This window comes from Corythoichthys intestinalis, chromosome 19 (genome assembly GCF_030265065.1).
Source record: "Corythoichthys intestinalis isolate RoL2023-P3 chromosome 19, ASM3026506v1, whole genome shotgun sequence".
In the NCBI taxonomy this organism is placed as follows: Eukaryota; Metazoa; Chordata; class Actinopteri; order Syngnathiformes; family Syngnathidae; genus Corythoichthys; species Corythoichthys intestinalis.
Genome location: NC_080413.1, coordinates 2,949,865 through 2,975,232, shown reverse-complemented (window position 1 = coordinate 2,975,232; position 25,368 = coordinate 2,949,865). Strand labels below are relative to the sequence as shown.

The 25,368-nt window shown below is 41.2% G+C and overlaps 2 protein-coding genes across 2 annotated transcripts; both read left to right on the top strand.

The window, feature by feature from the left end:
• The first annotated feature begins 9 nt into the window (after window positions 1-9).
• sh3bgrl2 (SH3 domain binding glutamate-rich protein like 2) lies at window positions 10-8,279 on the top strand. Its single transcript, XM_057823077.1, has 4 exons — window positions 10-243; window positions 2,858-3,043; window positions 5,515-5,595; window positions 5,701-8,279. The coding sequence occupies exons 1-4, from the start codon at window positions 196-198 to the stop codon at window positions 5,713-5,715; spliced, it is 330 nt and encodes a 109-aa protein (XP_057679060.1). The 5' UTR covers window positions 10-195; the 3' UTR covers window positions 5,716-8,279.
• A 188-nt stretch (window positions 8,280-8,467) lies between these two features.
• On the top strand, window positions 8,468-25,155 carry LOC130908081 (deleted in malignant brain tumors 1 protein-like). The gene is made up of 16 exons (XM_057823701.1): window positions 8,468-8,542; window positions 8,620-8,690; window positions 9,355-9,381; window positions 9,597-9,920; window positions 13,168-13,458; window positions 13,526-13,840; window positions 15,859-16,143; window positions 16,210-16,524; window positions 18,653-19,261; window positions 19,625-19,939; window positions 20,027-20,335; window positions 22,584-22,877; window positions 22,951-23,286; window positions 23,344-23,451; window positions 24,699-24,783; window positions 24,888-25,155. The coding sequence occupies exons 2-16, from the start codon at window positions 8,642-8,644 to the stop codon at window positions 25,036-25,038; spliced, it is 3,813 nt and encodes a 1,270-aa protein (XP_057679684.1). The 5' UTR covers window positions 8,468-8,542; window positions 8,620-8,641; the 3' UTR covers window positions 25,039-25,155.
• Window positions 25,156-25,368: the final 213 nt, after the last annotated feature.

Genomic DNA, 25,368 nt, shown 5'->3' with positions numbered 1-25,368 from the left:
GCGTGTTATTTCACTTTAGCTAACTACTCATCACAGCAAACGCTCAGTTTTACTTTACTATATCATCTCCTTTATTTCGCCATAAAACTCACCTCGTCGACTAAAAATAACGCTTTTTTCGCTACTTTGCATCCATTTTTTAAAATTAAATTTAAACTTCGTCCTTTATCGGCGCCCCCGTAATGTTAGCTTAAAATGGTCAACATTAAGGTTTACATCGCTTCGTCAAGTGGCTCTGTGGCGGTAAGTGCTTGCTTAATTGCTCGGAAATTTGCAGTAATTATGTTTAAAACAGTATTTTGCCTGTTATATTTTGAAATGCAGTTGTTTTCTGTGATATGAATTGACTGACACGTCACAAAAAGATGAAAAAACTCGAGTTATGTTGTGAACGCATGAATAAATTAAATTTAAAAAAAATTAAACCAGTGATGACAATAATTTCCTCTAAATGCTTTTAATAGAGTTACAAAAAACGGAATTGTGAATATTCATGTTTTAATGCCATTGACGGTGACGGACATCCATTCCATTTGGACTGGGAGGGATGGCAACCCTTCCCAGTCCAAACGGATTCGACGTCTATCGCCGTCAATGGCAGAGAATGTGTTTTTGGTGTTTGTTATGTCCTCAGGAGTCCTGTTTTGTCCCCGTTTGTCCTGTAATGAAAGGATTAATCCAAGTTAATCCCGACATTCACTGTGCGAACAATACACTTGCATGGTGTGTTCAGTGTGAGGTATTTGAATACATATTTAGGAGTGGGTTATTTTTATATTTCACGTGCAAGTGTTGAATGTGGCACCGCAAAAAAAGGTGAGACAATAATTAGTAATATTTGATCGTTCTGAATTTTTTTTCCAGAAGAGCGCTTGGATGTGATTTGGTCAGGTTGCTACTGAGTTTACATGATCGACTATTTTGATAATGATAAATTTGAACAAATGTTTTTTTAAAAAAAAAAAAAAAATTATAAGCCTCTTGTTAATTAATATTATTGTATTTATTCATTTGTATTTCATTTTCATTTAATTAAAATTGTTTTTACATTTTTTTAGAAGGAATTATAAATATTTTTTATTTTAAAAAGTATTTGAAATGAAAATAAAAATGACAAAAACTTTGTAACTACAGTATTTAAATCGGAAAATGGTTCCTTTTATTTTGGAGTAATTTTATTTGTTCAGTACTTTTAAATAGTAAGTAAAAACTAATAAGTCAAAACAACTGTTTTATTTATGTATTTATTGTTATTTTTTACGAAAAAAAAAAATAAACATGACTGGGGTATTCTTTTTAGTAATTTAGTTTCTGAAAATTATTTAAAATTTTTCAAAAATGGGGGGAGTAAACTACGGAGTCCCTAAGGGGACGTCAACAAAAATACAATAAATTTAAGCAATCTGGTGCACCACAATGCACCAGAAACTATCTGGTAAACATTAGCATGATATGGCATTCAAGCTAGCAGACTTTTGCTTTGCAAGTTATCCAATTGTTGCAATTCGCTAACTTGCATCGCAAAAGTCCGCTATCTCAAATGCTATATAATGCTAATGTTTACAACAATTGGCTAACTTGCATAGCAAAAGTTCGCTAGCTTAAATGCTATATAATGTAAATCTTAACGACAATTGGCTAAATCTTAATGACAATTGGCTAACTTGCATGGCAAAAGTCCGCTAGCACCAGATAGGTTCTGGTGCGCACTAGAAACAATCTGGTAAACATGATCATATATGGCATTCAAGCTGGTGGACTTTTGCGATACAAGTTAGCCAATTGGTCATTGTTACAATTGAACATTAACATTATATAGGATCCAGGCTAACGGCCTTTTGCTATGCAAGTTAAGCTAATTTGAATAACAAAAAGTCCGCTAGCTTAAATGCTATATAATGCTAATGTTTGCAACAATTTGCTTTCAACTTTTTTTTTTTTTAATTAATACAACTCTACAGAATACAAACAAAAACGGGCTCTTAACAATAACTTGCATAGCTAAAGTCAGCTAGCTTAAATGATACATAATGCTAATGTTTACAACAATTTGCTAATTTACATAGCAAAAGGTCCGCTAGCTTAAATGCTACATAATGCAAATGTTTACAACAATTGGTTAACTCTCATAGCCGAATCCCGCTAGTTTAAATGCTATATGTAATGCTAATGTTTACCAGATTGCTTAAATTTTATTCATTTCTGTCAATGTCCCTTTAGAGGCACCGTAGAAAACACCTGTAACTATTCATGTTTAAATATATTTATAATCTATATACTTTTTCATTTTCTTAACAAACAAAAAAAGAAAAAATGGAAATATTTCTTTATTATTTTTGGTGGATTTTATTTTTTTCAAAACCTTCAAATAATAATAATTTTTTTTTTAAAAAGTGGAAAATAAACCTTAATTTTCATTGATTTATTTAATTAAAAAAAGCTAACAGATTTTTTTTTTCTTTTTTTTGGTTATTTTTTCATAAAGGTTTATTTAAAGTTTGCTTGATCTGCTTGATCTTATTGTGTATACATATTTATTTTAAAAAAATAACATTATAAAAATATAACATTATTCTGTATCATTATTCTCTTTTTTTAATTCACATTTTGATTTGAGACAACAAGGGGAAAAAAAACAGTAAATGTTCTCTGAATTCTGCGGTCCTCGATGTTCACCGTCAGGTCAGACGTGTTTGTGTGCACGAACGCACGATACAAAAGTGGCCATTGTGCCCGCCGACCCGAAATCCATCATCCGCATGCTTGAACGTCCTCATTAACATACTGCAAATGTACTTTCCCCACCGTACACATTTCACGTTCTCCCACACTTTTAATGAAATGGTTTTGTGTGCAGGTGAAAAAACAACAGCAGGCAGTGGTGGGCTTCCTGGAGGCCAATGGAATCCAATTCCAGGAAGTAGACATAGCCATGCTGGAGGAGCAAAAGTTCTGGATGTACCAGCACATCCCTAAGGATAAGCAACCCAAGAACGGCAAACCGCTGCCTCCGCAGATTTTCAACGGCGATCGCTACTGCGGGGTACCGTGCACTTTTTTACGTGGCTCCCATTGACAATAGGAGTGTGACAATACATCCAAATGCTAGCCCAAAAGGTTATCGGTATGCTCCCATCAAGAATAGATGTATCGTTTTAAAAAGGAATCAACAGGTTGCTACCAAAATCCTCAATGATAATAGTGTCTATGCTAGCTCACTGGCTGCCATTGACAGCGCTAGACATTTTGACTGGATTGGACGTCCATAGCCGTCAATGGCACTGAAACCAGAGCATGTCTTGTAGGCATTTACAGGGGAAAGATAACATAAAATGCTTTTTGCTATCTATTGTGAATTTTTACGCTCTCCTATGGAGTGCAGGCCACCGCTGTAATCCCACAATAATCCCAGCGCGGATTACGTGGCGTCACTCTCGCCGGCCGATGTAATCCATAGTGACATGCTTATCGAATTGGTTTTCAAATGGGAATTTATGATGCGATGCGTGTGTGATTCGCTGGAACAAATGTTTGGCTGATAGTTTATTTTAACTCACGCTTCATTGATTTTTAAGTGTTTGTAATTCTGCTGTATTACGTATTGTTTTTAATATGCTTTTCTAAAGGGACGGACCTGATGGATTTTCTTCCAATTAAAATAAAAATAATTAGTCACCCGATGTCAACTGGACGTGTCCCTGAAATGTCCCCAAAATCAACAGGATGTGTCCCGGAAATGTCCCCAAATCAACAGGAAGTGATCTGATATCCACAGGACATGTCCCCGAAATGTTCCTCTTATCAGCAGGATGTGTCCTGGAAATGTCCCCAAAATCAACAGGAAATGACCTGATATCAACGGGACGTGTCCCCAAAATGTCCCCAAATCAACAGGACGCGTCCACAGGACCTGTCCCCGAAATGTCCCCAAATCGACACAGGATGTGAACTGATATCCACAGGACATGTCCCCAAATCAACAGGAAGTGACCAGATAACAACAGTAAGTGTCCCCGAAATGTCCCAATGTCCCCAAATCAACAAGATGTGACCTGATAGCAACAGGAAGTGTCCCCCAAATGTCCCAAGATCAACAGAAAGTAACCTAATATCAACAGGCCATGACCCTGAAATGTCCCCCTTATCAACAGGATGTGTCCCTAAAATGTCCCCAAATCAACAAGAAGTGACCAGATATCAACAGGACATGTCCCCGGAATGTCCCAATGTCCCTATATCAACAGGAAGTGGCCTGATAGCAACAGGACGTGTCCCCAAAATGTCCCCAAATGAACAAGAAGGAACCAAATATTTACAGGACTTGTCCCCGAAATGTCCCCAAATCAATAGAAGGTGACCAGTTGTCAATAGGATGTGTCCCCAAAATGTCCCCAAATCAACAGGAAGTGGCCTGATATTCACAGGACATGTCCCCGAAATGTCCCCCTTATCAACAGGATGTGTCCCCGAAATGTCCCCTAATTAACAGTAAGCGGCCAGATATCCACAGGACATTTCCCCGAAATGTCCCCCTTATCAACAGGATGTGTCCCCGAAATGTCCCCAAATAATCCACAGGAGGTGTCCACCGGACCTGTCCCCAAATTGTCCCCGTATGAACAAGAAGTGACCTGATATCAACTGGATGTGTCCCCAAAATGTCCCAAATCAACAGGAATTGACCTGATATCCACAGGACATGTTCCTGAAATGTCCAACTTTTCAACAGGATGTGTCTCCGAAATGTCCCCTAATCTACAGTACGTGACCTGATATCAACAGGACGTGTCCCCGAAATGTCCCCAAAACAACAGGACGTGACCTTATATCCACAAGACTTGTCCCCAAATTGTCCACCTTGTCAACAGGATGTGTCCCCGAAATGTCCTCAATCAACAGGAAGTGACCTGATATCAATGGGACGTGTCCGAAAAATGTCCCCATATCAACAAGAAGTGTCCTGATATCAACAGGACGTGTCCCCAAAATGTCCCCGAATCAACAAGAAGTGACCTGATATCCACAGGACGCGTCCCCAAAATGTCCCCTAATCAACAATAAGTGACCCGATGTTAACAGAACATGTCCCCGAAATGTCCCCAAATCAACAGGAAATGACCTGATATCAACAGGAGGTGTCCCTGAATTGTCCCCAAATCAACAGGACGTGTCCACCAAATGTCCCCAGATCGACTGGGCGGGTCTTAGATCTGTATCTACCACAGCAAAGCCCCATAGTAATTTCTCCAGAAATTGCACTTTCTAATTAAAATCAATGTTATGTATTAATTTAAGACATTTCAAGTCGTTACTTGAAGGGACTAGACAGGATTTTTGGGAGTTACTTTAAAATACGTCCAATAGCAGGACTTTAGCGAGTGCTTTATAAGCCTGATGGGCCACCAGACTTCTCTTATCTAGAAACCAAACATTTTTAAAGTCTTACACAAAAAAAGGGAACAAACAATGCAGAAATGATAAATGAAGCCTTAAAAGATTTCTCCTTTCCAACAGGACTACGAGGATTTCTTCCAATCTAAAGAAAACAACACTGTCTTAACCTTCCTGGGCCTCAATTCTGAAGCTTCCATCAAAGTAAGACACCGAACTAAACGACTACCGTCTATCACCGTCAATAATAGCCAACAAGTGTGTATTTCTACCATTTTTTTTTTTTTTTTGCTTGCTTTCACACGACAGGATTCCAATTCTTAGCAAAAGCCGTGTCTTCATCTCGTGGATGCCAAACGTGAAAGTCCTCTAAAACCTCTTGTACGTGCCCGTAAATGTCATATTTTCCATGTGCAGTGCCATTTTTCATCCTATTTATGCCACGTTGCCAGGTAATAAAGTCGATATAAGTACATTTAATTTTTGTAATGGTCTTTTTACGCTACTTTCGCAACGAGTCGGTGCACTTTGTCTGCCCTCTTGGCCCGCGGAGCTTGTCATTTCCCATCAAAACACGCGTCTGTAATCATTTACCCGGGAATCAATAGAGGGCAAATTGGCAGGGAAGTTTGTCGTTCGAATAGTATGAAGTTGGGATTTTGCAGGGAATAATATTCGATTTTATTTTAGGAATTTAGTTGGATTTTACCAAGGGTAAAAGTAAAAGTCATTTTCAGGAGGATAGAGTTGAAAATATGAGGGGAATGTGATATGAATTATGAAAATATTCATATGGAAGAGAGGGGAAAAACAATCTGAATTTTAAGAGAAAGCCGGAATTTCGACGATTCACCTAATGAAGTCATTTGGTAAAAAAAAAAAAAAAAAAGTTGCAGGAAAGACCAAACAAATTTAAAACTAGTGGTCTCTGAAATAGCAGGCCTCTGCCTAAGCCGCCAATTTCCATTTGGCCCTATGACCTTTGACATCGTGACCCCAAAACTAAATCACCTCTTCTGTTTCATGTTACCAACATATATAGAAATTTGATAATAATCCCTTTCTTCGTTCAGGAGTTATCATGAACACAATCATACAAATTCAGTTTGACCTCTGTGACCTTTGACATCAGGCCCTAAAAATGAAATCACCTCTTCTGTTTCATATTTCAAACAGTGCTGCAAATTTGATAAGAATCCCTTTCTTTGTTAATGACGCACATTGAACACAAACATACAGGCGAATTCAATTTAACCCCGTGACCTTTGACCTTACCACATAAAAATTTTAATCTCTTGTGTTTCATGTTACAAACATATGCTGCATTTGATAATCTTCCCTTTCTTGGTACTTGAACACCTTGAACAAAATCATATAAATTGAATTTGACCTCTGTGACCTTTGACATAATGACCCCAAAATTAAATTACCCTCTTCTGTTTCGAATTTCGAACAGTGCTGCAAATTTCATAATAAACCCTTTTGTTCATGAGTCACCTTGAACACAAACATATAGGCAAATTCAATTTAGCCTTGTGACCTTTGACATTACCTTGCCAAAATTTTAATCACCTCTTCTGTTTCATGTACAAACATAACCTGCAAATTTCATAATAACCTCATTATTCATTCTTGAGTTATCTTGAACATAAACATACAAACGTCTGTGACCTTCGGCCTTATGACCCCAAATTTAAATCACCTTTTCTGTTTCATAAATAGACAGATGCTTTAGATATGATAATAATCTATTGCTTGGCTCTCGAGTCACTTTGAACACAATCATGCAAATTCAGTTTGACCTCTGTGAACTTTGATCCCAAAATTATATCAACTCTTCTCTTTCCTGTATAAACACATCCTGTAAATTTGATGATGATCACTTTGATGGTACTTGAACATCTTGAACACAATCATACAAATTAAATTTGACCTCTGTGACCTTTGAAATCATGACCCCAAAATTAAATCAGTTTTCTGTTTCATATTTCAAACAATGCTGTAAATTTGATAATAATCCCTTTCTTTGTTCATGAGTCCCCTTGAACACAAACATACAGGCAAATTTAATTTAGCCTTGTGACCTTTGACATTACCATGCCAAAATTTTATACACATCATCTGTTTCATATACAAACATAACCTGCAAATTTGATAATAACCGAAGAATGAATAAATAGCTTATTTTTGCACATAAACATACAACCATCTGTGACCTTTGGCCTCATGACCCCAAATTTAAATCACCTTTTCTGTTTAATATCTATATCTATACATATGTATTCAGTCAGTTGAGTCAGTTTGAACACAATCGTGCAAATTTAAATTCAGGTTCTCCTCTGTGAACTTTGACCCCCAAATTATATCACCTCTTTTGTTTCATATATAAAACCATCCTGCAAATTTGATGATAATCCCTTTCATTCATGAGTTATCATGAACACAATCAGGCAAATTCAGTTTGACCTCTGTGACCTTTGGCATCATGCCCCTGAAATTAAATCCCCACTTCTGTTTCATATTTCAAACAATGCTGCAAATTTGATAATTCCTTTCTTTCTTTATGAGTGACCTTGAACTCAATCGCGCAAATTCAATTTGACCCTTGAGACCTTTGACCTTACAACACCAAAATTTTAATCACCTTTTCTGTTTCATATAAAAATACGACTTGCCAAGCTTACAGCTCAAGAATTAATAAAGGGATTTTATCTTGAACACCAACATACCAGTTTCTGTGACCTTTGCCCTCTTTATTCCCCACTTCTGTTTCATATTATAAACATCCTATTAATTTGATAATAGTAATCCCTTTCTTCATTTTTGAGTCACCTTCAACACAAACATACAAATTGGCCTTGTGACCTTTGACCTTATGACCCTAAAATGTAATCACCATTTTTTTTGGGGGGGGGGGGCTGTAAAGTGATCATTTTTATTGGGGGGGGGGGATCTGTGATAGAAATTAATATTGGTTTACTATGTGTTTCGCTTGCTGAGTGAACTTATTGGGTCAAAGAATCCACTTTAATGATTGATGCCAATGTCAACAAGAGGCTTTTTGCGGTCCGAGTCCACCGTCTTATTTTCAAGCTTTAGTGGCAGGTAGCAGCACACGGGGCTCCCGTCCCCAAATGATCGCTTTTAACAGGTACGTCCTGTACTTTTTACACAAATAGCCGCTATCTTCCCACTCGTGCGTAAACGTTTCTTTTTTAATTATGGCAGGTTTTGACGACCTTCACAAGACATGACAAAGTTCATTTCTGGCCAGAAACGTGTTTTTTATCTAGCAATAGGTAAGTTTAAGCACACTTATTTGAATTTTTCTTAATATTTCTTGTTTTTTTTAATTTATTGTCATATATTTTTTTGATGTTTTGCATTTAAAAATACATTTATTTTATTTAGAATTATTTTTATGTATTTTTTTATTGCTCAAGATGTTATTTTATTAATTATTTTTTATATTTTATAATTTAAATAATTGTTTTTTTCCCCAAAATGTATCCTTCAATTGAATCATGCATTTTATTTTATTTATTTTTATATATAAATTTTTTTACGCATTGTAAAATACATACAAGCAACATTAATGATGTCAATTTGGGGCATGTTTAAGTTCACTATCCTAACTGAATGTAATATTTATATTTGTTTGCGTTTTTAAAAGTTTTTTCTTATATATATATATATTTTTTTTTAAATTTTGGTTAATTTTTCTATTTTACATATATTTTTTAAATTATTTTTTTAATTTATTTATTTTTATATATTTATTTAATTGTATTTTAAAAATCGTAATTTCTTTATGAAAGGATAAAAAAAAATGGAATGGAAAATACAGTAAATGCAGTATATCTAAATATTTTCATTTAAAAAAGTTTTTTTTTTTTAAGTAAACCAATAGGATTTAAAATGACTATATTATTGAAATTATTAATGAAATTATTTCTACTTCAGGTCTTCTACATCTTTTCATCTGTACAGGTCGGTATTTTACTTCTACACACATTGCCTGCCATTCACAGCAATAGCTGTCCAATCCATTTGAAGTGGGAGGGTGGCAGCGAATGAACGAACTTTCTTTCGCTGCCACCCTCCCACTTCAAATGGGTTGGACGTCTACAACTGAAACTTATTGAAATTCAATTAAACTTCCAAATAAAATGTCAATTTTTCCAGTTCTCGCTTCTGTTTCCCAGAATGCTCCAGCGCCACTGTGAGGCTGGCGGGCCCCTCGTCCACGCGCTGCTCGGGGAGAGTGGAGGTCCTCCATGCCGGCGAGTGGGGCACCGTCTGCGACGACTTCTGGGACCTGAACAGCGCCCAGGTGGTGTGCCGCGAGCTCCAGTGCGGCACAGCGCTAGCGGCCTATAAAGGGTCGCGCTTCGGCATGTCCGTTGGCCCCATCTGGCTAGATGACGTGCAGTGCACCGGAAGCGAATTGTCTATCCTCAAGTGCCAGCACCGCCCCTTCGGGGACAATAACTGCGGGCACGAAGAAGACGCCAGCGTGGTCTGCTCAGGTGAGACAGTGACTGCATGGTTGCTAGGCAGATTTTGAGGTTGGATTATAGGATTTTTGTACGTTTAATGATAACACTTCCATGAATACATTGATCCCTCGCTTCTTCGCGCCCTCAGTCCATCAAAGATTTGTTTTTTTTTTAATTAAAGAAAAAAAAACCATTAGCTGCTCCGAGCCGATCGCGTAGTCTCACTCCCTCGCCCTGCATTTTGTTGTTCAGGCAGTGCATTGGAGTTATTTAGTTAATGATGATTGACAGACAGTTAAGCTTTGATCTTGCCACAGATGCCTAAAAGCCTAAGCATCAAAGCGGCGCATGTGTCAATCATCATTTAATTTGTTAAACATTTTTCGTGGCAACTCATTGTTTGTAAATAAGCAGCTTGAGTGGATATGGGTGAACTCACTCAATGAAGCATTTAATAAAGACAAGCATTTTTTTACTTTATTCTTGTTTAAAAATAATTCAGTGGGACAGTTACATGTTTAAAACTTATAATTAGGGCTGTCAAATGATTCGAATTTTTAATCGAGTTAATTACAGCTTAGAAATTAATTAATCGTAATTAATCGCAATTCAAACCATCTATAAAATATGCCATATTTTTTGCAAATTATTGTTGGAATGGAAAGATAAGACACAAGATGGATATATAAATTCAAAATACGGTACATAAGTACTGTATTTGTTTATTATAAGAATAAATCAACAAGATGGCATTAACATTATTAACATTCTGTTAAAGCGATCCATGGATAGAAAGACTTGTTGTTCTTAAAAGATAAATGTTAGTACAAGTTATAGAAATTTTATATTAAAACCCCTCTTAATGTTTTCGTAAAATTTGTTAAATTTTCAATCAAAAAATAAACTAGTAGCCCGCCATTGTTGTCAATAATTACGCAATGCTCATGGGTGCTGAAGCCCATAAAATCAGTCGCACCCAAGTGTCAGCAGAGGGCGACAAATCTCCAAAAAACACAAGTACCAAGTTGGCATTGCACTGTGCTGTCATTTTAATCTGTTTGAGCGGGGAATGTGCGTTAATTGCGTCAAATATTTTACTGTGATTAATTTAAAAAATTAATTACCGCCCGTTAACACGATAATTTTGACAGCCCTACTTATAATTATTACATTTGAAGTGATTAAAAACCATTTATCGAAATATACATATGGCGGAAATTTCTCAGGTGACTTGAAGTTCCGCTCTGAGACCCGCAATTTGGCCACATTTCAAAATTGTCTGATATGCATGTGTGATACATCATTGGAAAGCTTAAAATCTAAATTTTTGGGGGGAAGAAAATTTTTGAACTGGAGGGCATTAAAAAAAAAAGTTTATCCCCTAAACCCTAGCTTGTGGTAAGAGCAGGAGAGAGCATAATTAAAGACGCCATGATATTAGCGAGATATTATCGCGTACTTACCTTGTTTCGATTCAAAAACTCAGTGTAGCATGTCTTACCAAGTAAAGACAAAGCTGTGAATAGCCATAGCCAGACTTTTGGGGATTGTATGGGTGAAACACGGTAATATAACAAGGGTTGCGATGTAGAAATCATAGACATCAAGGAGTGGTCGAGATTTCTTCTTCAAATATTTACCTTTTGAAACGTTTTTTTTTTTTGTTCATTTTTCATTGTTCGGATCGATTATTTATCATCTAAACTCTGGGGAAAATGCGACAGTAACCCAAAAAAAAAAAAAAAAACGACAATTTAAGCGATATTTATGAGGTAGATATCCGGGACCTTATTACAGACACTATTTCTTTCATTGTGACGTAATTTGTTTAAAAGTTTAAAATATGCGAGTGAATAATTTTATAGTCATTTTTTTAAACTAAATCTTAGACATCAATTCATGATTCTAAGCTAAAAATGTGAGACGTTTTAAATAATGTGATTACCTATCTTCTTTTTATGGCGGGGTTGAAACAAAAGCGGTTGCGCGGTGTCTGTAAACGGGGGTCTCCAGGGTAAAACAGGCAATTAAAAATAGTTTGGGGGCTTAATGCACCATGAAACTGCTATGGCAGTATATAGACATTGTTCTATTAAACATAACAGTTCTTTGGGCTTAAAATACAGCAGTTTATTTTAAAGACGGGTGCAAGAGCAGAAACTGCTTTTTCAGCCCTGTTTTTTTTATACTTTGGGGAAAAAAAGTGAAAAAAAAAAACATGTCTTATATGTATCTCTTTCCAATGCTAAATCTGAATAAATAAATTGAACACACACACACAAAAAAAGTGGGTTTTTTTTGTTGGGTTTGGGGGCGCTACTTCACGTTTCTTCACTTATCGCGGCGGGTTCTGGTCGCCGTTAACTGCGAAAAACGAGGGATCACTGTATAATATATAATATAGCCATGGTAATAGAACAAGGAAAAAATTCGTAATATTACTATATTAAAGTCATAGTTTTAGTACAAGAAAAAAGTCGTATTAGTACGAGATAAAGGTAAAATGATGTGATTAAAGTTATAAAAAGTAAAGTATTACAGAGATTCAAGTAGTATTAGTGCAAGAAAAAAGACACAATTTTATGAGATTCAAGTAATAAGTACGAGAAATAAGTCAATATTACGAGATTAAAGTCGTACTATTAGTACAAGAAAAAGTCGTGATATTAGTACTAGATTAAAATCATTGTATTAATACGATAAGTTTTAATATTACGAAAAAAAGAAGTAGCATCAGTACCAGAACAAATAGGACTGTTCAAAGTATTATTATTACGAGAAAAAAGTAGTATTAGTATAAGACAATAGTCGTAATACTACAAAATTAAAGTTTGTTTTAGTGCGAGAAAAAAAAATCGTAATATTATGAGAGTAAAGCCGAAATATTACGAGATTAATTTTCTAGGATTAGTATGAGAAAAAAGTTGTACTATTATGAGAAAAAGTAATTTCAGTATGAGAAAAAGTCGTAAAATTACGAGATTAAAATTGTATTTGTGTGAGAAAAAAATCGTAATATTATTAGATAAAAGTTGAAATATTATATGACATAATATGTATGGATGCAGTACGACTAATTAACTTAAATCGTAATATTACGAGATCGACGTCGTAGTATTAGTACGACAAAAAATAATTTTGCGACAAAAAAATTCCAATATGACAATTTTATTCTTGCACTAATACTACTTTAATGTTGTAATACTACAATTTAAAACTCATTACTAAGCCAGCTGACTCAAACTTTATCTGTGAGTTTTACCATAACACGTTTCAGAACACTTGCGGGTAACTAACGGCAGCAGCCGTTGCAACGGCCGACTGGAAGTCTACACGGACGGTCACTGGAACAAAGTGTGCGGCGAGTTTGGGATGCCCGAATCCAAGGTGGTGTGCCGGGAGATGAGCTGCGGGAACCCGCTGGTTTCCGCCCAAAAACAGTATTTCGGCGAATCGCGCGAAGTTTTGGCTGTGAAGACCACGTGTTTGGGCAACGAAAGCTCCGTCGCGCATTGCTCGCACAAACCCGTCAAGGAAACATGCACGGACGCAACCATTTCTTGCTACAGTAAGTCCAGTGAGCTCCATTACTGACGTCGGCAGATGTCAGTAAGCTCCACTTTCACGGGTTTCAGACAGCCAACCCATTCGTCTGGTCAACGGAACCAACCGCTGCTCTGGCCGAGTGGAGATCCTTCACATGGACCAGTGGGGGACGGTGTGCGACGACAAATGGGGGATTCAGGAGGCTAGCGTGGCGTGCCGCGAGATGGGCTGTGGGGCTCCTTTGGAAGTCAAGTACAAGGCCTTCTTCGGCAGCGGCGACGATCAAACCTGGCTGGACGATCTAGATTGCACGGGGCAGGAGAAGTCGCTCTCCGAGTGCTCGCACAGAGGGATGGGCGAGCACGACTGCAGCCACGCAGAAGACGCCGGCGTCGTATGTTCAGGTGCTTAACGTAATTGACCGGACTATCAGTTGCGCCACCCAAATTTCATGTTAACTAAACTGTCACTAGTCCATCAGATGTGTTCGTAGCCACTCTGGAAGACAAAAAAACTCAAACAAAACCCACTTAGACTTGCAGCAGTCCTCTTACAATCCTAATAACTTGTGGCTAATGGCTAACCGTGGTGTAATAACTTGGTCGCAGCATACAGTAGTTGTCCAATCTTTTGAAATTTGTCAGACAACTAATGGTTAGCCTTAACTTGTTCTATTGTTCACCATGCCTTAAACAGGGTCTTCTTAGGGAAGAAAGTCTTCATTGTGCCGAAAGAACTCTAATTGCTATCAGGCCTAGAATAGTAGATTGGTCGTGGCGTACTCTGAATGTCTGTTGTCTTAAAATTTGTCAAACCACTCAGGGCTAGCTTTACATTGTTCTTCTGTAATGACATCAAGCATCAGACGGTGCCTAAAGAACTCTAGGTTAATGGCTATCATCGCTAGCTTTAGCATAGTAGCTTGGTCATAGCCTATTTTTGATTCTCATTCTTTTAAAATCTGTTAAACCGCTAATGGCTTGCCTTAATATATTTGTCTGTTTTGGCACCAAGCATCGGACAGAAGCTTCTTCACCGCTAAAATCCCCATTGTACGAATGAACTCGGCTATCATAGCAATTTTGTCGTCGGGAGCAGTGGATAACCTTTTTAAAATCATTTTATCCTGTCCAATTAGCCGTGGCTAGCCTTAACTTGTTCTTTGGTAATGGTGCCAAGCGGGGGAAAAAAAATCTCCATAGTGCCGAATGAACTTGGCGAGCAACCTGTTATAGCATTGCAGCTTTGTCTAAGCAAACTCGAGATATCCTGTTTTAATATTGAATAAAAAAGGCTTGGATTGTTCTTCTGTAATGACAACAAGCATCAGACAGTGCCAAAAGAACTCTGGGCTAATGGCTATTATCACTAGCTTTAGTATAGTAGCTTGGTCATAGCCTACCTTCGATGCTCATTCTTTTAAGATCTATTAAACCACTTATGGCTAGCCTTAAGATATTCTTTCATAATTGCACCAATCATGGACAGAATCTTCAACGCTAAAATCTCAATTGTGACTAATGAACTCTGCTAGCATAGCAATTTTGTCATAGGAAACAGTGGATATCCTTTTTTAAATCATTTTATTCTGTCTAATTAGCCTTGGCTAGCCTGACCTTGTTCTTTTGGAATGGCGCCAAGCGGTGGGAAAAAATCTCCATAGTGCCGAATGAACTTGGCGAGCAGCGTGTTAGCATAGCAGCTTTGTCCTAGCAAACTCTCGATATCCTGTTTTAAAATTTAATTTAATAAAAGGCTTAAATTGTTTATCTGTAATAACACCAAGCATCAGACGGTGCCTAAAGAACTCTGGTCTAATGGCTATCATCGCTAGCTTTAGCTTAGTAGCTTGGTGATAGCATACGTTTGATGTTCATTCTTTTAAAATCTGTTAAACCACTTATGGCTAGCCTTAAAATATTCTTCTGTTTTGGTACCAAGCATGGACAGAATCACCGCTACCATTGTGACTAATGAACTCGGCTAGCATAGCAATTTTGGATATAATTTTTAAAAATCACTTTATTCGGTCTAATCAGCCTTGGCTAATCTTATAATATTTATTCAGTAGTGTAGTGGCATCAAATCTTCTTTTGACAACAAAACATTTTCGACTAAATGACGTAGCCTCAGGAATGCTATTGCTAAAGGCGCGTTGGACAATGCACTCCAATTGCAAACTGTTATATTTAAAAACTGTTTTTGGATAATGGAATGCTTACGCTTGTAAGTTAGTCTCTGGACACACCCAAAGTAGCAACATCACCACGATGCTAAAGGAAGCGTGATGGTTAGCCTTTAACAATTAGCCGCATCATCAAATAAAGCCACAGCGTTCAAAGTTGACTGATAGTAAATGCTATAGTAAACACAGTCATGATACCCCTACAAAAGTAGCCATATTTTTTTTTTCTTCATCCAGAAACTTTCCGATTTAGCAACGGAAGCACGCCCTGCTCAGGTCGCCTTGAGATCTTCCACAACGGCGGTTGGGGCAAGCTGTGCGATCACAACTGGAGCGCCAAAGAGGCCGCCTTTGTATGTAAGGAACTCAACTGCGGAGGTCCGTCCAAGTCCGTCGAGTACTTCGGCGAAAGCCAGCTCAAGAGATACAGAGGCGCCTGTCCCAGAGACGCGACCTCATTCTCGCAGTGCACCATCCAGGACAACCCGGATACATGCCGAGGAGTTTCGCTGTCGTGTACGGGTAAGTGTCGAGAGACGCTAACTGGTTTTTTGAGGGACCGTTTCTGATTTTGGGCATTTTCAATAGGACCTCCCGTACTACGGCTCGTCAATGGTACCAACCGCTGCTCAGGCCGAGTGGAGGTCTACCACGACGGCATATGGGGGACGGTGTGCGATGACTCCTGGGACATCAGAGATGCCCAAGTAGTGTGCAGAGCATTGGACTGCGGCACGGCCATGACGGCCAAATCAGGAGCCTACTTCGGCGAAGGCGGGGGTCAAATTTGGCTGGACGACGTCGGATGCTTGGGCAACGAGTCGTCCTTGCTTCAATGCCCGCATTCACCCTTCGGAGATACTAACTGCAATCACGTCGAAGACGCTTCCGTTATGTGTTCAGGTGAGCGATCACTGTCAGACCAAGATAGGTTTGTTTTGTCTTATATCCATCCATCTATCCATCATCTGCTTAATCCGCGGTCAGGTCCCGGGGGCAGCAGCTTTAGCAGGGAAGCCCAGACTTCCCTCTCCCCAGCCACTTGAACAAGCTCCTCCAACGGGATCCCAAGGCATTCCCATTCCAGCTTAGAGACATACACTCTCCAGGGTGTCCTGGGTCGTCCCTGGGGCCTCCCGCCGATGGGACATGCCTGGAACACCTATCCAGTGAGGTGTCCAGGTGGCATCCGAACCAGATGCCCGAGCCAGCTTAACTGGCTCCTCTCAACACGGAGGAGTCGCGGCTCGACGCAGAGTCCCTCCCAGATGACGGAACTTGTCACCCTATCCCTAAGGGAGAGCCGGGACACCCTGCAGAGGAAACTCATTTCGGCTGCTTGTATCCAGGATCTTGTTGTCTTTCGGTCACGACCCACAGCTCGTGACCATAGGTGAGGGTAGGAACGTAGATCGACTGGTAAATTGAGAACTTCGCCTTTCGGCTTGGCTCCTTCTTCATCACTATGGAACGGTGCAGAGTCCGTATCCCTTTAGATGCTGCACCAATCAGCCTCTTGAGCTCCCGCTCTCTCCTACCCTCACTCTTGAACAAGACCCCAAGATAACTCCTCCACTTGGGGCAGGAGTCTCATCCCTGACCCGGAGAGGGCACGCCTCCCCTTTTCCGACTGAGGACCATGGTCTCGGATTTGGAGGTGCTGATCTTCATCCCGACCGCTTCACACTTGGCTGCGAACCGCTCCAGTGAGAGTTGGAGGTCACAGCTTGTTAAAGCCAACAACACGACATCATCTGCAAAAAGCAGAGATGCAACGGTGAGGCCACAAAACCGCACCCCCTCAAAGCTTCGGCTGCGCCTGGAAATTCTGTTCATAGAAATTATGAACAGAATCTGTGACAAAGGGCAGACTTGGCGGAGTCCAACACTCACTGGGAACGAATTTGACTTACTGCCGGCAATGAAACTCTGACACCGGTTGTACAGGGACCGGATAGCCCTTACCAGGGGAAACGATACCTCGTAATCCCGGAGCACCCCCCACAGGACTCCCGAGGCACACAGTCGAACGTCTTCTCCAAATCCATAAAACACATGTAGATTGGTTGGACGAACTCCAATGCATTCTCGAGGACCCTGCCAAGGGTGTAGAGCTGGTCCACTGTTCCACGGCCGGGACAAAACCACACTAGTCGTCCTGAATCAGAGATTCGACTTCCGAATGGATCTTCCTCTCCAGCACCCCTGAATAAACTTACGACTACCGGGGAGGCTGAGGAGCGTGATCCCTCTATAATTGGAACACGCTCCGGTCTACCTTGTTTTGTCCTGAATTTCCTTAATGTGCCATAGCTGAAAATCTGCCGTTTCAGTTTATAGCGGCCATTTAGGTTCATTGTGTCTGTTTCTAGGGGTCCTTACATGAAAATGCAGCCCTCAAAGCCAGTTTCGGTTCTTAACATGAGGTTTAGTAGTCATTACTTTTAATTGTAGACCTACAAAAAAGTCTGTAGAAACCATGCCTGAAAGGACACAGGTCTAAATTAGCCGTTTTAAGTCCGTCTAGAGTCTTTACATGAAAATGCATCCCTCAAAACCAGTTTCGGTTCTGAACATTAAGTTCAGTAGCCCTGTCTTTGCTGTGCAAAAAAGTTTCTGGAAGCCCTGCACATAAGTCAGTAGTTTTGGTCTAAAGCAGCCATTGTAGGTTCCTTGTATGTTTCTTGGGGTCCTTGCAAGAAAATGCCGCCCCCAGAACCAGTTTCAGTTCTTAACATGAAGATCACTAGACATATCTTTAATGTGTAGACCTTCAAAAAAAAGTCTTGAGTTTGTCAAACCCATGCCCCAAAGGGCACAGCAGCAGTTTTTGTCTCAAGTAGGCATTTTAGGTTCACTTAGTCTGTTTCTACAGTTCCTTGAAAGAAAATGCAGACCTCAGAATCAGTTTCAGTCCTTAGCTCAAAGTTCATTGACCATGTCTTTCTGACTCGCCTAATTTAGCTGAGAGTGTCGGGATAAATTTCCGCAACCACCTCATTCCTGATTTCTCTATCTCTTTGTTTCTTAGCCAGCATCAGACTGATAAATGGAACCAACCAGTGTTCAGGCCGGGTGGAGGTCCACCACGAAGGCCACTGGTCATCCGTGTTCAACGTTCAATGGAGTTTGCACGAAACGGCGGTGGTCTGCCGGGAGATGAACTGCGGCGATCCCGTCAAAGCTTCGGGGTCTTTCGGGCAAAGGGGCGACGTCAACGGCTATAAAATCAACTGCAACGGAAGGGAGACTTCGCTAACACAGTGCTCCTTCCGGGATTACGTCCGTAGCGGCCACGATCGCGTTCAGGAGGCCTCCGTCGAATGCTCCGGTAACGTGAGGCTGGCCGGCGGCCAAAACCGCTGCACCGGGAGGGTGGAGTTCTTCAATAACGGCCGCTGGGGAGACGTGTGCGGAGAAATGTGGGACAATGACGACGCGACGGTGGTGTGTAGGCAGCTCGACTGCGGCAAAGCCATCAAGATCACTGCCGGGACGGAGTTCGGCCACGGTTCGGGACACGTCTGGATCGAGCAGATCGAATGCAACGGAATGGAGTCCACGTTGGCGCAGTGCTCGCAACGGTCTTTCCAGGATAGGTTGTGCAACATCACCTCGCTAGCCGGCGTGGTCTGCTCAGGTGACTTGCTACATCCCGAAAACCTGTTGAAAATGTGATGAAATGTCTTGCCAGAATGAGATTTATTCAAAAGCCTATTTTTGAAGTACCACTAGAGGGAGCTCGTGGAGTACTAGTACTTGTATCACACTTAGAACCGCCTAGCTAGGTGAACGTCTTTAAGAACTTGAGGGGGAAGTTAACAATAACCTTTTACATGTTTTAGTGCAGTTCACTAAATCTACTTCAGATTTTGTCTATTTCAATCTTTCGGTATTTTGTCTACCCTTTGAATAGCTTTTCGTCGACTAAACTTACCGCAGTTTTTGTTTTTCATATCATCATACTTTGTGTCTAGAGATTGCTAAACCTTAACTCCCACAGATAGCTTGGAGGTGCGCTTGGTGAAAAGCGAAATCGAGTGCACCGGTACCGTGGAGGTCCAGTACGACGGCACGTGGCACTCCGTTTGCGACGCCGACTGGAACCAGGCCAAAGCCGAGGTGGTGTGCGATCGTTTGGAGTGCGGCCGCGTGGTCAGCGTCCACGGTGCCGCTCATTACGGTCAAAGTAGCGGCCCCGTGGTGGAGGCTAACGACGCCTGTTTCGCTAACATCAGCCATCTTGAGCAGTGCTCGCTCAAAGGTTTCACTAAATCCACGTGCCCGCATGATCAAGACGCCGGCGTTTCCTGTGCAGGTGAAGCGATTTTGTCACTTTGCGCTATCGCAAAGGTTTTCGACCAAACTAAACGAATTGCCGATTCATCCGGGTTTCTGCTCGCAGCCAAGCTACAGCTAGTTGGCGGCTGGAGCGGCTGTTCCGGCCGAGTGGAGGTGTTTCACGCCGGCGTTTGGGGGACCATTTGCGACGACGAGTGGGAAGTGAGCGCTGCCGACGTGGTGTGCCGACAGCTTGGCTGCGGCCACGCCGTGTCGGCTCCTGGCAACGCGCATTTCGGGCGGGGCACTGGTCCCATATGGCTGGACAACGTGGTGTGTGAAGGTCAGGAGTTGGCCATCACACACTGCAACCACCAGCCATTTGGAGAGAACAACTGCGGCCACTCTGAGGACGCTGGAGTCATTTGTTTGGGTGAGAAAGATTTTTTTGTTTTTTTATAAAAAATGTAATCAACAAAAACTTGTAGTCCCAGTTTTTAAAAATCTGATTTATAGTGTTAAAAAATACAACAGAATAATGGTGAACCAAGATTGTGTTAACGTCTTACCACCAAAATTTGACAAAAACATCTTCATTCATTTCCATTGGCAAATTCAACACCAATGTCTAAGTCCCAGACAATTGCGTAAGTCGCTATGATCCGAGTCACAAGTCCTGACGCTTACCTGTTGTGGGCAAGTCAAGTCGAGTCACGAAGTTATTTCGAGTCGAGTCACGGGGTTATTTCGAGTCGAATTACGAAGTTATGTCAAGTCAAGTACTAGTAGAGTGGAGTCATGAGGTTCTATTGCGCCGAGTCATGAGGCTATGTCGAGTCAAGCGGAGTCACGAGGCTATGTCGAGTTTGAGCGGAGTCACGAGGTTATGTCGAGTCGAGCCTAGTCACGAGGTTATTTCGAGCGGAGACGAGTCACGAGGTTATGTCGAGTCGAGTCACGAGGTTATGTTAGTGGAGTCACGAGGTCATGTCGAGTCAAGTACTAGTAGAGTGGAGTCACGAGGCTATGTCGAGTCGAGCGGAGTCACGAGGCTATGTCGAACAAAGTGGAGTCACGAGGCTATGTCGAGCAGAGCGGAGTCACGAGGCTATGTCGAGCAGAGCGGAGTCACGAGGCTATGTGGAGCCGAGAGGAGTCACGAGGTTATGTCGAGCCAAGACGAGTCACGAGGTTAGGTCGAGTCGAGCCTAGTCACGAGGTTATGTTAGTGGAGTCACGAGGTTATGTCGAGTCGAGTACTAGTAGAGTGGAGTCATGAGGTTATGTTGCGCCGAGTCATGAGGCTATGTCGAGTCGAGCGGAGTCACGAGATAATGTCGAGTCGAGCGGAGGCATGAGGCTATGTGGAGCCGAGCCGGGTCACGAGGTTATGTCGAGCCGAGCCGAGTCATGAGGTTATGTCGAGTTGAGCCTAGTCACGAGGTTATGTTAGTGGAGTCACGAGCTTATGTCGAGTCAAGTACTAGTAGAGTGGAGTCATGAGGTTATGTTGCGCCGAGTCATGAGGCTATGTCGAGTCGAGCGGAGTCACGAGATAATGTCGAGTCGAGCGGAGTCACGAGGCTATGTGGAGCCGAGCCGAGCCGAGTCACGAGGTTATGCCGAGCCGAGCCGAGTCACGAGGTTATGCCGAGCCGAGTCACGGGGTTATGTCGAGCCGAGCGGAGACACGAGGTTATGTCGAGCCGAGCAGAGTCACAAGGTCATGTGAGTGGAGTCACGAGGTTATGTTAGTCAAGTACTAGTAGAGTAATGGAGTCATGAGGTTATGTTGCGCCGAGTCACGAGGTTATGTCGAGCCGAGCGGAGTCACGAGGTTATGCCGAGCGGAGTCACGAGGTTATGTCGAGGCGAGTCACGAGGTTATGTCGAGTCGAGCCGAGTCACAAGGTTATGTTAGTGGAGTCACGAGGTTAAGTCGAGTCGAGTACTCGTAGAGTGGAGTCATGAGGTCATGTTGCGCCAAGTCACGAGGCTATATCGAGTCGAGCGGAGTCACGAGGCTATGTCGAGCCGAGCCGAGACACAAAGTCGAGCTGAGACAAGTCACGAGGTTATGTCGAGCGGAGTCACGAGGTTATGTCGAGCCACGAGGTTATATCGAGTCCAGTCGAGCCACGACGTTATGTCGAGTCCAGCTGAGTCACAATGTTTTGTTGAGTGCAGCCGAGTCATGACGTTATAAAGACGAGTTGAGGCACAGGTTAGTCAAGGCCTACACCATTGTACCCCAACCAACCCACAAAGCGCTCAGGTTTGTCTTTGAGGGAAACCTTGTTGTCAATGTAAGTTAATGTAAAAGAAAAACTTAAACCAGCATTACGGTGTTCCAATCAGATCACTAGCATGTGGGAAGTAATCAACGATTCAACAAGTTTTTCGAATCAGCTTGTTGAGTTCGAGTCATTGTCTCACGAGTCGAGTCTCGAGTTACTGCCTCACAAGTCGAGTCGAGGCTCAAATCTTGGACCCTCCCAGCTCAAATGAGTCAAGTCCAAGTTGAGTTGTGAGTTATCATATTTGCAACTCGAGTCCCTGTGACTCAAGTCCAATTGTCTGCTATGTCCCATTAGGGTAAAAAATAATTTAAGAATTTCTGCAAACTCAATCAACAAAAGACATCAAATCATCGAATACGGTTCCTTTCCCGATGGTCTCAGGTGGTCTGGCGAAGCCTCGGATCACGGTGAACCCGTCGGCGGATGTCAGCTGGGGTCAAAACGTGGAGTTCACCTGCACCCTTCAGACTGAGCAAATGGGCGGCACTTTCTTGCTGAAAAAGTTACAGGGCGAGTTTAAGCTTCACAAGTATTCCGAGAGCGAGGCAGCAACCTTTACCCTGTCCAGAGTCAACTTCAGCCACCGGGGCTCGTACTTCTGCGAGTACCAGAAACAACTCCAGAGTAACGTCATCTACTTCCCTCAAGGAGATCCCATGGAACTCAGCGTTAAAGGTTCTCGCCTTTTGAATATCTCCTGGACCGTTCCTGTTTTCACTTAGAAAAGCGTCTCCTGTTTTGTTTTCAGTGTCCTTGGAGAAGCCGATCATCACAATGACCACCTACCAAGTGATGGTGATGTACAGTCCGCGCGAGGTGTCGGTCACGCGGGGCAGCGGCTTCTCCGTCACGTGCTCCGTCCATTCCTTGTACCCTCACGGCACTTTCTACCTGAAGAACACCGACACCAACGTCACCGCCGCCAAAGCTGCGTTCGGACATACCGTTTTTTACGTAGCAATGTTCGAATTTCCCGACATCCAGGATAAAGACCAAGGAGATTACGTCTGTCTTTACGCCGTCAACTTCTCGTCCAATGCATTTTGGTCCACCCCTTCCACATCACTTTATATCAACGTTGTCGGTAAGACGCAAAAATTCTTTTGCCCCAGATTGAAATTAAGGTCCGAATCATCCACAGCAACGGAGTCTTCATCGGTGGTCTCGGGACTCGTGACCGGGTTGGTGTTGCTACTGCTAACTGTCGTAGTGGGTTATCTGGTGTGGAGGAGGAGAAGACAACATTCTCGTAAGCACATTTGCTAATATACATGCATTTGATTTTGATATTTTCAGGGGTGGAAGTACAGGTAGTACCTACGCAATTTCGCCATTTTGTCTCCAGTGATTTTTTTTTTTTTACTCGCATAAGCAGTACCTTATTGTACTTCACAGGATCTTATTTTTTACTTTACTTTATTAATATTAACACTAAACGTAAGGTTTATCAGCTTTGCAGACATCAAACAATTGTGCTTGAATGCTATATAATGCTAATGTTTACAATTACAACAATTGGCTAACTTGCATAGCAAAAGTCCGCTAGCTGAAATGCTAAATAATGCTAATGTTTACAACAACTGGCTAACTTGCATTGCAAAAGTCCGTTAGCTTGAATGCGACATAATGCTAATGATTACAACAACTGGCTAACTTGGATCGCAAAACTCCCCTTAAATGCTATATAATGCTAATGTTTACAACAATTGGCTAACTTGCTTATCAAAAGTCCGCTAGCTTAAATGCTATATAATGCTAATGTTTACGACAATTGGCGAACTTGCATAGCAAAAGTCCTCTAGCTTAAATGCTAAATACTGCTAATGTTTACAACAATTGGCTAACTTGCATGGCAAAAGTCCGCTAGCTTAAATGCTGTATTATGCTAATGTTTATACTAGTTGGCTAACTTGCATCGCAAAAATCCGCTACCTTAAATGCTAAATAATGCTAATGTTTACAACAAATGGCTAACTTGATAAGCAAAAGGCCGCTAGCTTAAATGCTATATAATGCTAATGTTTACCAGATAGTTTGTAGTGCGCACCAGATTGCTTAAATTTATTTTATTTCTGTCCATGTCCCTTTAGGGGCTCCGTATTATTTTTAAATCAAATATCTGATTTTTATTTTTTAAAAAAAACAAAAAAACATTTGGGTCATAAACCAGAAAATATTCAAAAATTTTTTCAAAATTACTTTGTAATGTATGTTTTTTTTTTTTAATTAAACATTTTCATCAATATATTTTTCACATCAATGAAAATAGCCTGTAATCTTGATTTTAATTAAAATTAATGGAAAGCACTGAGTAATATAACGATCTTTATTTTACAGCTGACTTGCCGCAACTTTGGCAAAAGATTGCCAAATATAAAAAAAAATATAAATGAATATATTTATGAATTGAAAAATATACCGTATATATAAATTGGACATCTATCACCGTCAATGAAACATTCACTGCTAAAATAGATCTTTTGTTCTTCATTTCAGGCACCTTGATCGAGTTCCGCAACCAGTTCGGGAGAACCACCAAAGCCGAGTTGGAAGACGCAGGCAATGGTGGTCTCGATGGCAGGTGGGGAACCAAAAAATTTCCAATTGATTTGGACTGGGATTCCTTCGTTCGCCCCTCTCGGTCAAAAATGAATTGGACAACTTTCCCCATTTGACCTCCCTCAGGGACGGTAGCACGGGCGCCAACCAGGAAAGAGCTGCGAAGCTCCCGGCGGACACAGAAACATCAGCAGACACGGAAAACTCTGCGGAAACAGTCCCCGAGGACCTGGCCGGCCGAGTTTGTTACGAGTTGGAACCGCTCGTTTTCTCCTGATGCCGGGAAACCGTCAGATATATTACCCAGATCTTTCTTTACCTTCTTTATATTTCTGAATTGGTTAAAAGTAAATATTTTATTTTATTTGTATTTTATAAATGATAACTTGTGTCATCATGGCTTTTTTTTTTTTGGGTGGGAGAGGGGGGCAACATTTGTGGTTGGATCACTTAAAATGGTCACATGTTGCTAGGTAGATTTGATGAAACGCAAAAAACATCTGCCATTAAATTCTTACTTATTGGTAAATACAAGGGTCAATTTGTGTCGGATCTTGCCGGAACAAGATCCGGCACCTCTTGATTTTGGCCGTTCCGGGACTTATTT